This window comes from Mustela erminea, chromosome 18 (genome assembly GCF_009829155.1).
Source record: "Mustela erminea isolate mMusErm1 chromosome 18, mMusErm1.Pri, whole genome shotgun sequence".
Lineage (NCBI taxonomy): Eukaryota > Metazoa > Chordata > Mammalia > Carnivora > Mustelidae > Mustela > Mustela erminea.
Genome location: NC_045631.1, coordinates 42,140,808 through 42,157,640, shown reverse-complemented (window position 1 = coordinate 42,157,640; position 16,833 = coordinate 42,140,808). Strand labels below are relative to the sequence as shown.

Below are 16,833 nucleotides of genomic sequence, written 5' to 3'. Positions count from 1 at the left end.
CTGAACCCTAAGTGTCACCACTCTCCTGTTCAGGAGGATAAACGGATAAAAGCCTCAGGTGCTCAGACCATTTCAGCTGCATGACCCACTCACTCTGAGAAGTCTCACAGTCCAACCTCTCTTTGTGGAGCAAAGGATACTCATTTAAGAAAATCCAAAGGATAACTTTCAACAGGAAAACAAAGCCCAGGCTTCCAAATAATACCAATACAAAAGTAAAGTAAATTTTTTTGCAGAATATTTCACCTTCCTTGCTTGGGAACTTTGAAATCAGGATTCACCATACTTAGTGTATGTTGATGTTAAGAGCTCTGCCCCATTATGTCAAATGCTAAGATGTCAGCCATTCCTACTTTGCAAAGCACGAGGTAGGGAAGATCCTCTGATCCTGCACAATGTATTAGTTTTAAACCAAGTTTCTAAATCTCCCAACAAATAAGTAGACAAAAAACCTTACCAAGTAAAACTTTCATCAACTTATAAAGGTCATAGTGGAGGAGGAACTCTCTCCTCTCCTTACACATTGAACTGGAACTGGAACTGGAAACTTGGAACTGGAAATTCAGATGTCACACTCTGAATTTTCATAGAAAGTTCATTAATTTTCTTTTGGCCTCTGATAAGTAACAGAAAGTATATAAAGCTGAAGTTTAAAATAAGGGGAGAATATACTTATAGTCCAAATAATACTGACACAGGTGAGGCTTGAAATGTCTATGCATCTGTCAGTACACATCAATGGCACATAGAGGACGGAAGTTAAGAGGAAAAGAGCAATACTTCCTATTTGCAGATCGGGGCAGGGGGAAACTTAAGGGATCCTCTGTGGGTGGGTCAGACTCAGGGGGTACCATGCAGGGTTACTGCTCTGAGCTCCCTTTTACAAGACCTACGCCACGGGACACAATTTCCTTGTCTTACAGTCACAGGATCCTCCAAGGGGTTCTCGATTTCAGCCTGTCGCAGGAACACATTCCCCCGGCACACCCGCCAAAGCATGCGCTCAAAAGTAGGGATGCGCTCCCGGTTAATCACACCAGCCACGAAGCTGTGGGGAGAAGAGCCAGATGGGGAACTCTACTCCACGCCATGGGTTGGAAGGCTTTAAGACAAAGAAGGGAAGTGAGGGAGAGGCGCAAACATGACAAACACACAGCTATGCAATGTTATGTCAAAAGGGCTCCCAAAGTCTTCTTCCCAAAACCAGGAGAGGGTTGATGGAACAGCTCAGGAACTGAATCCAAAGTGACATAGGAACACGTCTCAAGAAGTTCAGAAGAGAACACATCCTGGAAACAAGTGAATGCCCAGCCTCACTACTCTTTTGACAGCAAAAATGAATGTGACCCCGAGTTACGGAGGGTTGAAGCACGACTTACCCAAGTCTTAAAGGTGTGCCTCTTCCCATCTCACTTGGCTCCAGGAGGGACGAGGACTCTTCCAACAAGTCTGGATCCGCCATCTGCTGATGATGCAATTCAGCCTGAATTCACAAATCAATTAATATCTAATGAAAATAGTTAGTGGCATGCAGGGAACGAGGAACCAGGAGATAAGTTCAGAAAATAAAGACGGAAAAGAAAGAAACCACCAAAAGAGACGACATACCCACAAAAACAATAAGGGAAGAAAACAAAGGAAAGAAACAAGAGGAAAAGAAAGCTTAACTGCCCCAGTAAAGCGTCTGGGGAAATGGTTTTTGAAACAAGGAATAAAGGAAAAAACATTAAATAATGGTGACAATGTATAAATCTGTTATTTGGTGGAAACCATTTTTTTCTGTTTCCCTGAATGAGCCATGAAAGTATCAGGAAATATGTGTGCATATGGATGGAAGCTGAAATGCTGCTGTTTTTAGCAAAACCAAAGCAACTGTGAAGATACTCGCAACATCAAATTTCCAGGCAGCTACAGACTAGAATTTTCCCTAGGTGGGAATGTGAAAGATGGAGACTCTCCTTCCAAGGAAGAAAGCAAGGCACAGCCATCGTCCCGAGCACAGTGTTATCGGGAGAAAGGCAAAAGGGGCATTTCCACATTCTGGGTTTCCATGTTCTTCAAAATTCAGAACCTGAGAGCTCTCAACATGGCCACTGTATAAATGCCCCAAGCCATGGGACTTAAAGAGTATTTCTTGGGACGCCTGGATGGCTCAGTAGATTAAGCCGCTGCCTTTGGCTCAGGTCATGATCCCAGAGTCCTGGGATCGAGTCCCGCATCAGGCTCCTTGCTCAGCAGGGAGCCTGTTTCTCTCTCCACCTCTGCCTGCTTGTGCATGTTCTCGCTCGCTCTCTCTCTCTCTCTCTCTCTCTGACAAATAAATAAATAAATAAATAGAATCGTACCAAAAAAAAAAGTAAATCATATTAAAAAAAAAAAAAAAAGAGGGGCGCCTGCGTGGCTCAGTGGGTTAGGCCTCTGCCTTCGGCTGGGGTCATGGTCCCAGGGTGTTGGGATCCAGCCCTGCGTCAGGCTCTCTGCTCAGCGGGGAGCCTGCTTCCTCCTCTCTCTCTGCCTGCCTCTCTACCTACTTGTGATCTCTCTCTGTCTAATAAATAAATTTAAAAAAAAATCTTTAAAAAAAAAGAGTATTTCTTTCTCCACAAGCACAGTAGATGGGCAGGCCTAGGCCTCCACTGTTTCAACAAAAGGAAGAAAAGATGAAAACCTCTCTGAGTGGCCTAGTTTCTGACCAGAAATCTAAGAATATTAAAAAGGTGATGTTAGGCTATATAGCTTAAGTGTCACTGAGAACAAAGTAGAACCCAATAATCTTAATCAAGTGAAGATAATGTAACCGATAATAAGCCAATATAGAGCATGTAGGATAGTTTAATTGTTCAGATTTAAAATGATTTCCACCATGACAGTTTATACAATGAAATGAAGGAGAGGGACCTTCTCAGATGGAGATCTATACTTCCTAGATGCTCTCTACCCAACGCATCCTACCACCTTTTATTTTTATCAGAAAGGAGAAGCTGCTCTAAAAAATAAAGGCCAATCAACGTCTCTATCACTTGATCTCCCCAACTTTAATATCCACACACTGCTTGTTTAACCAGACTAGAAATCAGTCAGAATAATCTTCCTTTTCAAAAGCAAAACTAAACAAAAAAATTAGGAGAATTTTTCTCTATCATTTTCTTTCTTTTTTTTTTTTATTTAATTTTTTTTTTTTTTAAAGATTTTATTTATTTATTTGACTGAGAGAAATCACAAGTAGATGAAGAGGCAGGCAGAGAGAGAGAGAGAGGGAAGCAGGCTCCCTGCTGAGCAGAGAGCCCGATGCGGGACTCGATCCCAGGACCCTGAGATCATGACCCGAGCCGAAGGCAGCGGCTTAACCCACTGAGCCACCCAGGTGCCTATCATTTTCAATCCAAACATCAATTCAACTCCCTTCTTGTTAACCCTGTGATCAAAAAATGTTACGGGGTGGGGCGCCTATGTGGCTCAATTGTTAAGTGTCTGCTTTCAGCTCAGGTCATGTCCCAGGATCCTGGGATAGATCCCCACATCAGGCTCCCTGCTTGACGGGGGGTTGGGGGGACTGCTTCTCCCTCTCCCACTCCCCCTGCTTGTGTTCCCTCTCTCGCTGTATCTCCCTGTGTCAAATGAATGAATAAAATCTCAGAAAAACAAAACAAAAAAACCCAAAAAACCTTAAAAATCAGGGAATCTCACCTGATAAGTGACAGGACCATAAATGTAACGCCAAGGGTGGGGGAGGGGGACTTTAGGATTGAGTGTAAGCCTGCGGATATAAACCAAATGATAAGGCTGAAAGCCTAAAAAAAAAAAAAAAATAAATTTTGGGGGAAGTGAATTCTAAAAGTTGATGCAGGATCAACATTCAACCCTCCTTTCACTCCCTGACCCCCCGAAAAAAAAAGAAAAAAAAGAAAAGGAAGGGCAGGCACTGATACATCAGAGGGCAGACAGATACTGTCCTCAGATGTTGAAAAAGTTTAAGATGAGATAATGGGGGCGGGGTGCCTGGGTGGCTCAGTGGGTTAAGCCTCTGCCTTCGGCTCAGGTCATGATCCCAGGGTGCTGGGATCGAGCCCCGCGTCGGGCTCTCTGCTCAGCGGGGAGCCTGCTTCCTCCTCTCTCTCTGTCTGCCTCTCTGCCTACTTGTGATCTCTGTCTGTCAAATAAATAAATAATATCTTTAAAAAAAAAAAAAAGATGAGATAATGGGGGCAACAGGTTTCCATTTCCTATCAAATGGAAGTTTAGCTTTTTTGTTTCTACTTAATATCAAATCAGCTGCAAGCCACAGGTAACTCATTTTAAGGATCTAGATGACTATCCCATGTCAACTTTTTCTAGAGATGTCCCTTGGCAAAAACCAGTGAAACTGACCGCTACCCACAAGACTTCTGCCTACTTCCTGCCACGGTTCATAAGACCTGGTTTTAGTAAAGCCAAAAGATCAGGCACAGTGCAAGCCTATGTGCTGTACAGGGGACAACTGCTGGAGCGGCAAAACCGGACTACCCTATCATCTACTCCCACCCTGGGACTCTGTGGGTGTACACAATCCTCAGCAGAGTTCAAACTAAATGAAAACTTGCAATAAGATTCTAATTAATAATTTCACTACTTGCTACTTAGGAATCCTAAATCTTATGGGGCGCCTGAGTGGCTCAGTGGGTTAAAGCCAATGCCTTCCGCTCAGGTCATGATCTCAGGGTCCTGGGATCGAGCCCCATATCGGGCTCTCTGCTCAGCAGTGAGCCTGCTTCCCTCTCTCTCTCTGCTGGCCTCTCTGCCTACTTGTGATCTCTTTCTCCGTTAAATAAATAAAATCTTAAAAAAAAAAAAAATCCTAAACCTTAGAGAGGAAAGTCAAACATTTTTAAATAAAATAATTGTGCCTCATGGGGAACTAGGAGGACCAGAACTGCTCACTGAGGGCCTTTAAGATGATCTCTAAAACTGCATCATGGGGCATCTGAATCCTATTCTGGGTTCCCTAATAACAATAACAACGCTGCCAATGTGTGTCTGAATTACTTGCTATGCTCTCCGGTTCACCTTTCCCCCAGTCAGAACACGAAAACCATGCCCTGAAAGAGGAAGTGGCAGAATCTCAGCGGCGTCCTGTCCACAGCACGTCCGGTTCGAGCTGCATTAATTAACAAGAGTAAACGCTTTTACTTCCAGCTACACTGCGAGAGAAACCACATTTCATCACTGAAGGTATTCACCCAAGCCCCAGAGATGGCAGATGGCAAAGAAAAGTAAAGAAAAGCAGATGGATGGAAGACGCAGAAGGAAAGGAAGGCAGGGAGACCTGCATGCCATTAACCATTACTTTTCCAGTCTTCTTTACGCTCTCATATGTTAGGGTACTTATGGTAAAAGATGCAGAGAATGCTCTCCAGCTCTTACAGTTCTTCATAAGCAAGAAGACTGAGAAAAGGATAATCATTAACAAGTCATTTTAAATGCTCTGGATAAGAAATGGCTAAGTTGAATTTGTAATCATCTTAAATCATAAGAATGCTCAATTTATGTTTACTCTTCCCCTTCCAGACATCTTGCCAATCATGACCACTATGCCTAAAGATGGAAAGGACCAATTCCTGATTTAGCCATTTTCTGGTAACTCATTATTATAAATTACTGATCATGTTCACCAAATTTTATAAAAAAAAGAAGGGTTTGAACTGGTTGTGTTTTAGGCCATTTGCAAACATTATAATCTCAGGCATGGAAGACAATCTTGTGAAAAAAATTACATTTCCGAGATTTGAGGGTCCCAAGTTTCTTTATCTTTCGCATTATTTAAAGTGTGCGCTCACGTGCACAGATGCACTTACTCTGTGAGGACTCATTTCCTGTCAAGGTAGTGACACCTGATGCTGCTGTCTGGCAACAGTAGGGCAAGGGCCATTGAAAGGGACCTGGCTGAGCCTCTGAGTTAGTGACGTGCCTCTGCAAGGCATGGACTCTGCACTCAAGAAGAAAGGCAGAGTAGCTGTTGCCAGGAGGCTCCCCACACTATGGTGAGGGTTCTAGGAACAAGAGAGACTGATGACAAAAGCAGCCAAAGAATCTCTCACAGCCAAGGCCTCATGCTCAAAAGCACTTCAAGAGTATTACCCACCCCCCACCCTGGGGTGCCTGGGTAGCTCAGTCAGTTGGGTACCTGCCTTTGGCTCAGGTCATGATCCCGGAGTCCTGGGATCGAGCTCCGCATCGGGCTCCCTGCTCAGCAGGGAGTTCTGCTTCTCCCTCTGCCTGCTGATCCCCATGCTTGGGCTCTCTCTCTCTCTCTCATTCTATCTCAAACAAAAAAAAAATCTTAAAAAAAAAAAAAAGGTTATTCCCTGCCCCCCACCAAAAAGTGTTTTGTGTAAGGGGGAAAACAACACACTATGGATCGGGCATGAAGGTCACGAAGACTTCCAGAGTGCCTTCTCAGCATGGGTGTTTCATGTTGAGATTTATTAATCACAAAGAAAATTCCTAAATCCAGAATGTGCGATTTTAAAACTGTGATCATGTTTCCAAGTGATTTCTCTTATTTTGTTTTTAGTATCTTGTTTTTAATAACATTAAAAACATTCAAGTAACTATTGCCTGTAAGGGAATCCACTTGTCAGTGTTTATTCAGATTTTCTCTCAGAATGCACTAGACAAGGAAACCTCTTCCATTCCTTAAACTCAGGAGGTTATGAAAGACATCTGTATACATTTCAGCAACAACCCAGCAATAAACTAAGACTATATCAAAAGGGGAAGAAGGGGGGGTAGGGCAAAAGAATTAAGCCCCAAATGATGCTCAAAATACCTGAGCTTTGATTCTGAGGCCAGCTGAAAATGGACCTGTGGGCAGCTTGGAAGGCTTTAGAAGAGCACACATCTGAGAGCAGATGGAGGCACCGTGTTCAGGCATGTTTCCTGATATGACTCAGCAGTGCATTCTGTGAGCACTGGGACCATGTCTTACTCATCTTGTGACTCACGAAGAGTAGGTGCTCATTAAAGCTCAGTGAGTTAATGAATATAAATACAATAACAGTTCAGGTAGTGAGCAACTGGAATTCCAGATTATTTGTTCATTAAAACCACACGGCAAAAGTGTCCATGCCTGTTGCAAAAGACCTGAAACACTTGGAAAGAGTTCATCACACTGCCCCACACCCTCTAATGCAATGAGATATCGAGTACTAGTGAAAGAAGTTTCTGTCAGTCTCAAAATTCTCCACTCAGTCAGCAAACTGAATATTCACACCAAACCTCTCTTGGTACATAGCCAGATTCTGATTCTTGGGATGATCACGCAATTAAATTAATCTGAGCTTTTCCCTGTTCCCTTGCCCCAACAGATTTTTTTTAATTAGCGTGGCTTCACTGAATCAGTTCTTAGTTACTGAAGAATGTGTCACATCTTCAGCTAACTTTCTGGAGCCCAGAAAGTTAGCTGAAGTGTGCCTCAGAGTCACCTTGTGAAAACAGATTGCTGGGCCCCACCCGCAGAGTTTCAGATTCCCTGAGTCTGGAGTGAGGACTAGTAATGTGCATTCTGACAAGTTCCCAGGTGAGGCTCACGCTGCTGGTTACAGACCCCGTGCTCCAGTCTAGAGGGCTAGAGAGTTGGTCTTTCCCTAAAAGACAGATATTAAAAGTAGAACTGAGAATACATCACATGGGCCGGCTGGGTGGCTCAGTGGGTTAAGCTTCTGCCTTCAGCTCAGGTCGTGATCCCAGGATTTTGGGATGGAGTCCCACATCGGGCTCCCTGTTCAGCGGGGAGCCTGCTTCTCCCTCTCCCCACTGCTCGTGCACTCTCTCTCTCTTGATCTCAAAGAAACAAGTAAAATCTTTAAAAAGAGAGAGAGAATACATCATGTGCTAACTAAAATGGGCCTTCTATTTTTAAAAAGCTTTGCCAAATTTGTCGTCGTTGTTGAGCAAAGGAAATGAAGAATTTTATGGAAGGCACACTGAACAGTGGCTGGACCAAGAGCTGAAGTGTCTGGTATTACTAATCTGGTGGCCAAGACACCTGACCATAAAAAAGAGAATTACCAGTATCTTGGGCCACCCATAAAGCAAGACCCAGCTGAAAGTCCTCTCCAGGTGTAATTAGAAGGAAGCCCTCCTTTTAAAAAACCTACATTTTTAACGCAGGAATTGATTTACATTTTTCTCTATAAAGTAGTGCAATTGAGTCTCTGTGAAAATCCAGGAACTTCAAAACAGGCATCCTTCCAGTATTTCCATACAACATAAAGAAAAACTCTTGAAAAATTAAAATGTGATATGTGCTCTGTGGATAGTTACAAATATGCTCATGACTGATAAGCAAACATAGAGAAATAAAATAAAAATAAAAACTTGATGATAAAAAGTTCAGAGGTTAAAACTTCATTATAGTTTCATGTAGGACCGAATGTTTCTTGTTGCTTTAACTTTTACCTTAACCCTTTACTTACCTTAAAATGTAATGTAAAAATTTCAACTATGTATATACAACTACTTTAGGGTTCCTTTCCCCAGCTCGGGATGAAAAACTGCAGAAAATGCAAAAATATACAAAACTATGACTGGCTATGTACTGCATGAAAAATGGAACATAATCTGATATTTCTTCAACTAAAACAGTGCAAAGATGGTACTGCTTTCAAACTAGCAAATTAAAATAATTTCTGGCATAACAACATGGCCCATTTGTGCGGGTGTGATATCAGCTGCTCAAATACTAAAAGAAACAATAGTCTGACCTCATCAAAAAACTGCTGAGTTTTGCGAAGTATAAACTTTAATTCAGTCAGTTCCAGAAAATTTCTCTTCAGAGCTTCCTGGTTTGTGTTGATCTCCTTCAGTTCATTTTCAATCTTCTCAAAATTGGCCTACAGGAAAAAAAAAATCAAACTATTAACTTACACTAAGCTCAACATGCTTGTTCTGAAAGACAGATGAATTCATCCATCCCATAGAATTCTTGCAACCCTCATGGTTCAAACAAATTTTATATCTACCCAGCAAATATGTGATTTTGCCAGGACAATTTTCTTGATGAAAATTTTTTGCTTAGCATCTTCTGTCTTTATCTATAGGTTCTATTACACATTTGGTTGAATTTCTCAGGGGACTTTGGTTGGATAAAATAAATATGGAAAAGTCTACTGCTGGGGTGCATGGGTGGCTCAGTTGGTTGAGTGACTGCTTTCGGCTGGGATCGAGTCCCGTATCGGGCTTCCTCTGCTTTGCAGGGAGCCTGTCACTCCCCCTGCTTGTTCTCTCTCTGTCAAGTAAATAAATAAAATCTTTAAAAAAAAAAAAAGTCTACTGCTTATTCATTTAGTCTGTGAGATTAATCAAATGGTAGTAAGTTGACATTAATCCAATAAGGTTTCAATAAGGCGATAAATGTTTATTTGGTAACATGTGATATTGTTCAAGACAGTGCTCTATAATAAGTCTCCACAAGAAACTCATAAGCAAGAGACAATGTGGACAATGGCAGCAAGAATTCCTTTACTCTCCATTCACACAGGAAAATAATTTCTGCATTTAAGTAGAAAGAAACATATCTGGCTTCCTTAGAATTGTTTACCTCTAAGTCAATCATGTCCCGGGGGAAGGGCACCTCTGGGTTTTCACCAGTGTCCATAATTGGGATATTAGCTTTTCTTATCTCTTTCTCAACAAATCCTAAAACGACAGAATCAAAACATTCATGTAAAACATAGGCCTGGAATTGCCAATATTTGAGGAAAAAAATAAGAGCAAAAACCTGGCTAAAAAGAGCTTTGTTCTATAAAGATACTTTCATACGAAGGCAGCACAACATGTAAATTATTTTTCCTCCACGTTCCTTTTCTTTCACTGCACGCTCTCTAAATCACAGACTCCCCAGCGGCGCCTGGGTGGCTCAGTGGGTTAAAGCCTCTGCCTTTGGCTCAGGTCATGATCCCAGGGTCCTGGATTCTCTGCTCAGCAGGAGCTTGCTTCCCCCGTCCCACCTCCCTCTCTGTCTACTCGTGATCTGTCAAATAAATAAATAAAATCTTTAAATCACAGACACCCCAAAGAGGATTATCATCCCACAACCATCTTCTTTCTCTCTCGTGATCTTAAATGCTCATCTGCGTCAGTTCTCCCCCCTGTGCAACCAGTACTCCGGAGTACGATGGTTCAATTTGTAGATACTGCTGTAGAGCAGAGCTACAGAAGGACACAATTCAATAGAATATTTGACATTTAGCATACTAGTGAGACAACTCCAGATCAACAGTTTCATAAAATATGAAAACAATAATTATCGGTTTTAACAGAACAAAAAAACAAAAAGTGACATGGAGTAAGGCCCCAAAATACCAGAAAAGTGACAACTAGTGACTTTTTTTTAGGGCAGAGACCAAATTCACCCATCAGCTAGCTGAAAGCTGGCACAGGAGAGTAACAAGATCATTGGTTTGGGAGCCACTGAGAGCAATCAGGATTCAAATACTGATTCCAGCATAACTGGTTATGTTCTCGGGCAAGTCACTTAACCTCTCTGATCTTTGGTTTCCTCATTTATTTACTTGTTTATTTATTATTTATTTTTAAAGTAATCTCTACACCCAACGTGGGGCTCGAACTCATGACCCTGAGATCAAGAGTGAGATGTTCTACCAACTATGCCAGCCAGGTGTCCCAGCTTCCTCATTTATTAAATGAGGTTAACACCCATCTGAAGGATGAAATATAGTCTATGAACACCCCAACTCTCCACAGGACTCTTAAGTGTGTTAGTTTCTTCCCTCATAGAAAGGCTATATTGACATCTTAGATAGTGGGGCATCTCGATGGCTTAGTCGGTGGAGCATGCAACTCTTGATTTCAGAGCTGTGGGTTTAAGCCCCATGCTGGATATAGAAATTGCTTAAAAATAAGATCTTTAGGGGTGCCTGGGTGGCTCAGTGAGTTAGAGCCTCTACCTTCAGCTCAGGTCATGATCCCAGGGTCCTGGGATCGAGTCCTGCATCAGGCTCTCTGCTCAGCAGGGAGCTGGCTTTGCTTCCTCTCTCTCTGCCTGCCTCTCTGTCTACTTGATATCTCTGTCTGTCAAATAAATAAATAAAATCTTAAAAAATATATATTTTTTTAAATAAATAATTATTGGGGCACCTGGATGGCTCAGATCATTAAGCATCTGCTTTTGGCTCAGGTCACGATCTCCAGGTCCTGGGATCAAGGCCCATGATGGGTTCCCTGATCACCAGGAGTCTGCTTCTGCTTTTCCCTCTCCCTCTGCCTTCCCCTCTGCTGTGGTCTGTCTCTTTCTCTCTCTCTCTCATAAATGAATAAAAATCTTTTTTTTTTAATATTTTATTTATTTATTTCACAGAGAGAGAGAGAGATTACAAGTAGGCAGAGAGGCAGGCAGAGAGAGAGGGGGAAGCAGGCTCTCTGCTGAGCAGAGAGCCCTGTGCGGGGCTCGATCCCAAGACCCTGATATCATGACCTGAGCCGAAGGCAAAGGCTTAACCCACTGAGCCACCCAGGCACCCCAATGAATAAAAATCTTTAAACAAATAAAATAAAAAAATTATTTAATAAAATAAGATGGGGGTCTGTGCCCTGCCTCTCATAATTCTACAATGCAGTACTGGTATAAAAACCTTCCTACACACACACACAAAAATAATAATAATAACCATTATGTTCAGTTTTCAGCCTTGTCATCTCAAACAAGGTTTCCATTAAGCACCACCTACACCCAATACCATAAAATCTACTTGTACACAAGAAATCCATCTTAATATCTGGATCGTAAGACTATTCTTTCTTTCTTTTTCTTCTGTAGGATTTTCTTCTTTTGTTAAGAGGACTAGTGTCTCTAGTTTAAGACAAATGATTCATTACAGGAATATAATATGGAACCAAAAATGCACATACGAAGCTTTCGATCCATTTCTTCACATCTTCTAACTTCATTCACAAATTTCCGCTGGAAAACATTCACATCTGGATTTAACTGCAAAATAAGAACACAATACCACATATTTAAATTCTGCATCTATTTTCTGTTTCACAAGCAACACTCTGCAAAGCGAAAATCTAACGTGCCAGTGCATGATGCAACACTAACAAAAATGGCCTACCGATTACATAAACTGTTTTGAGGCCAATCACATCAACTGAAGGCAAAAAACCCTCCTGCACCATAGCACCATATTACTAGAATGGAGGCAAATTAGAGAAAACAATACAGTACAAATGGTCTTCCCAGGCCAAGGTCTCAGTAAGCTCCCCCAACCAAAAATTTGAGCAATGGCTGTAACAGAAGCTCTGCCAGGTTTTCCTTCTCTTCATCCCCATCAGAAGACACAGAAGGCAAACTTCTCTTATTCTTCCAGAGTCTTCACTTCCTAGGGATAGGCTGGTTTTTTAGTCATACATCACAAGTAATTTTCAAAGCAATGTGACATTCTGGGAAATAAAACAAAAATAAAACTTCCTACTTACTAAGAAGCCTGCAGTCTAATAAAGAAAAAGGATGAAGACAACCAGTAAGATACCACGTGATAAACTCTTTTTTTTTTTTAAGGGTTTTATTTATTTATTTGACATCCTGAGATCACAAGTAGGCAGAGAGGCGGGGGCGGGGGGGGGGCGGGGGGCAGGGGGTAAGCAGGCTTCCTGCTGAGCAGGGAGCACGATGTGGGGCTTGATCCCAGGACCCTGAGAGCATGACCTGAGCTGAAGGCAGAGTCTTAACCCACTGAGCCACCCAGGTGTCCCCCATGTGATAAACTCTGTAAAAGTAATACAGATAAGGGGCACCTGGGTGGCTCAGTCTGTTAAGGATCTGACTCTTGGTTTCGGGTCAGGTCGTGATCAGGTCAGGCTTTGCACTTAGCATGGAGTCTGCTTAAAATTCTCCCACTCCAGGCCTCCTGGGTGGTTTGGTTAAGCATTTGCCTTTGGCTCAGGTCATGATCTCAGCCTGGCACTGGGCCCTGTATGGAGCTCTGGGGGTAAGGGGTGGGTCTGCCTCTCCCTCTTCCTCTGCACCCTCCACCACCTGTGCCTCTCTCTCACTCTCTCTCTCTTTGTCTCAAATAAATAAAACATTTAAATAAAAAAATAAAAAGAATTTTAAAAAAAGATTTCTCACCCATTTCGCTTTGCCTCTTCCCCCTGCACATGCACACACTCTTCTCTAAAACAAATAAATCAAATTTAATTTAAAAATGAGCTTAGAAGTTAATAAAAAAATTTAAAAATAAAAAGCAATACAGGGGCGCCTGGGTGGCTCAGTGGGTTGAGCCGCTGCCTTCGGCTCGGGTCGTGATCTCAGAGTCCTGGGATCGAGTCCCGCATTGGGCTCTCTGCTAGGCGGGGAGCCTGCGTCCCTCCCTCTCTCTGCCTGCCTCTCTGCCTACTTGTGATCTCTCTCTGTCAAATAAATAAATAAAATCTTTAAAAAAAAAAAAAAAGCAATACAAATAATGAGCTATGGCTACTCACTCAACATTTATGGAGCACCAACTATGTGCCAGGCACTGTAACAGGCACCAGTGTAAATACCAAAGAGTATGCCCCAGCTTTGAGGAGTTATCAGACCCATGGATGAGACAGACACAAACTAATAAATACAATTTGTTGTGATAAATACTATTTTTTAAAAAGTAAATATTGTCATTTTCTTATACATTTAAACATACACCTACCTACCTCATGACTAAGCATTCCACTACTAGGTATTTGCTTAAGAGAAAAGAAACCTGTCTCCAGAGACTTGTACAAGAATGTTTACAGCAGCTCTAACCACAATAGCCCCAAACTGGCACTGTTCCAAATATCCAACAACAGGAGAACTGATAAAGAGATTGTGGTATATTCATGCAACAGAATACTACTCTGTAATAAAAAGAGAATCAACTATAGATACACATAAAAACAGACACATCTCAACACTAGCTTGAGTTAACAAAGTCAGACATAAGCCTTTGCAATGTATGATTCTATTTATATAAGTTCAAGAAAGGCAAAACTAATCTATGATGGTAGGAATCAAACTAGTGGAGAATGACCAGAAATAGGCAGAAAATACTTTTCTGGGCTGATGCAAATATTCTATATCTTGACTGGAGTGGTGTTTGCAGAGGTAAAAAATTTACCAAATCATCAAATTGTACTCTTAGGGTCTATGCATCTCAATGAATATAAATTTTACATCCCAAAAAAAAAAAAAAAAAAAATGTGGGGGGAGAAAAGGAAAGAAAAGAAAAGGGAAAAAAATGAAAGAACGAAAGAAAGAAATGAAAATATACAGGAATTACTATAAGAAAAAAATGAGTAAGTCAAAAAAATGTATAAAGGAAACACTTGAGGTGGGACTCTGGGAGATGAGGCAGAGTTCACCAAGCAGAAATGGGCAGAATGAAGCAGAAAGACCAAGACAAGTGACTCAGAGACATAAATAAATTGTATATTCAGAGAAGGGGAAGAATTTTTCCACAGGCAGAATGGAATCAAATAATCCCATTTCTTAGAAACACTTTTTAAAGATTTACTTTTTAAAATAATACTGTATATGCAGAATAAATTGTAAGAGGGATAGACTGATAAATGGAGAAACCAGTAAGGACATCATCAGTATTATATTAATATTAGAGAGAATCTAAGGCAAAAAGCATTATTAGAGATTATAAGAATAACTATAAACAATTTCCCAGAAGATGTAATAATCCTAAACTTGGATGTCTCTAAGAAAATGTTTGCTTTTTTCACTGAGCAGGCAGTATCTTGGCCTTCCATTCACAAATTTCCACTTCAATAAACATGAAACTAAGGTGAAAGGAGCCACAAAAGACTCCTGATAACTCTACTGGTTTCATTATCTGTAGGCAAAGTTCAACTGCAACCAGTGTCAGATAAGACGTTTCAAAATATCTGGGCAAGGCATCCTCAAGATATTTCCAACAGAGATTAGAACCACAAGGAGACAACTGACAATCTGTCTATGTAGTGGAAATTTTTAAATACAATTTTAAATTATTAATTCAAAAAGTCTACCAAATAATAAGGACAGAAAAAATGTGAACAACCTAATCAATGAGCTTAATCTAAAACATACACACACATATTTTTCTTATCCCAGTATCCAATAGTTCTCTAGGAATTCATTATGAAAACTGAGCACAACAGGTCATACAGCAGATCTCAGTAAAGAACTTTGCTATACAGATAATGTTCTATGACAACGTAATTAAGTTAAAAATCAAAATCAGGGACACCTGGGTGGCTCAGTGGGTTAAAGCCTCTGCCTTCGGTTCAGGTCATGATCCCAGGGTCCGGGGATCGAGCCCCGCATCGGGCTTCAGCTCAGCGGGGAGCCTGCTTCCTCCCCTCTCTCTCTCTGCCTACTTGTGATATATCTGTCAAATAAATAAATAAAAATCTTAAAAAAAAAAATCCGAATCAAGGGGCACCTTGATGCTTAAGCATCCAACTGTTGGTTTCAGCTCAGCTCATGATCTCAGCATGAGATGGAGCCCCATCTGTCTTCTGCTCAGTGAGGAGTCTGCTTGAAGATTCTCTCCCTCTGCCCCTTCCCCCACTAGCATAAACACACACTCAGTTGAGTGGCCAACTCTTGGTTTCAGCTCAGGTCACAATCTCAAGGATCACGAGATCGAGCTCCACATGGGGCTCTGCACTACTTAAAAGGACTCTCTCTCCTAGGGCACGCGGGTGGCTCAGTCGGTGGAGTGTCCAACTCTTGATTTTGGCTCAGGTTGTGATCTCAGGGTTGTGAGATCAAGCCCTACAATGGGCTCCACACTTAGTGCAGAGTCTGCTTGGGATTCTTTCTCTCCCTCTGCCCCTTTCCCCCACACATACTCTCCCACTCTTTCTCTTTCTAAAATAAATAAAGTCTTTTTTAAAAAAAGGCTTTCTCTCCCTCTCCCTCTGCCCCTATCCTCCTGGCTCTACACACAGACTCTCTCTCTCTCTAAATAGATTAATTTAAAACAACAACAACAACAACAACAACAACAACCTAAACGACATATTTGGAAATTCTAAAATAGTACTGAATAATTCATGGCTCAAAGAAGAAATCATGGGGCGCCTGCGTGGCTCAGTCAGTTAAGTATCTGCTTTCCGCTCAGGTCATGATCCTAGGATCCTGGGATCGAGCTCGCATTGGGCTCCCTGTTCAGTGGGGAGCCTGCTTCTCCCTCTCCTACTTCCCCTGCTTGTATTCTCTTTCTCTCTGCCGAAGAAATAAATAAAATCTTAAAAAATAAATAAATAAAAAGACAAAATAAACAAAATTTTGTTAGGCTCAGGGAAGTCATAAATAAATATAAGAATCTAAAAAGACAACTATAGTGCTTGCTTTGGCAGCATGTATGCTAAAAAAAAAAATTAAATTAAATTAAAAAAATAATAAGAAAGGAATTATACAAAGATTAGCACAGCCCCTGCACAACTTATGTACACAAAATCCTGAAGTGTTCTGTACAACAAAATAATAAATAGGCAATTATAAATGAATAATACTAAAATGAGTGTTAGGCCAATAACTCCTCAGACAGTTTAGATTAAAACAATTTTCTAGAAAAATACAGCTTGGGGCGCCTGGGTGGCTCAGTGGGTTAAGCCGCTGCCTTCGGCTCGGGTCATGATCTCGGAGTCCTGGGATCGAGTCCCGCATCGGGCTCTCTGCTCAGCGGAGAGCCTGCTTCCCTCTCTCTCTCTCTGCCTGCCTCTCCATCTACTTATGATTTCTCTCTGTCAAATAAATAAATAAAATCTTTAAAAAAAAAAAAAGAAAAATACAGCTTATCAAAACTGAAAAGAAAGAAA

General features: G+C 41.4%; 1 protein-coding gene across 6 annotated transcripts in view; it reads right to left on the bottom strand.

Annotated features, from left to right (window-relative positions):
- ATP6V0A1 (ATPase H+ transporting V0 subunit a1) overlaps positions 1 to 16,833 on the bottom strand; it is a 72,177-nt gene that overhangs the window by 34,201 nt on the left and 21,143 nt on the right. For 4 of the 6 annotated variants that reach the window (XM_032321174.1, XM_032321173.1, XM_032321175.1 and 1 more), the window contains exons 3-7: positions 11,908 to 11,986; positions 9,578 to 9,675; positions 8,742 to 8,870; positions 1,380 to 1,483; positions 922 to 1,048 (exon numbers count right to left, since the gene is read on the bottom strand). In XM_032321174.1, the coding sequence (XP_032177065.1) occupies positions 922 to 1,048; positions 1,380 to 1,483; positions 8,742 to 8,870; positions 9,578 to 9,675; positions 11,908 to 11,986 (537 nt within the window). The remainder of the gene's footprint in view (positions 1 to 921; positions 1,049 to 1,379; positions 1,484 to 8,741; positions 8,871 to 9,577; positions 9,676 to 11,907; positions 11,987 to 16,833) is intronic. The other 2 variants (XM_032321176.1, XM_032321177.1) reach the window with 1 other exon arrangement.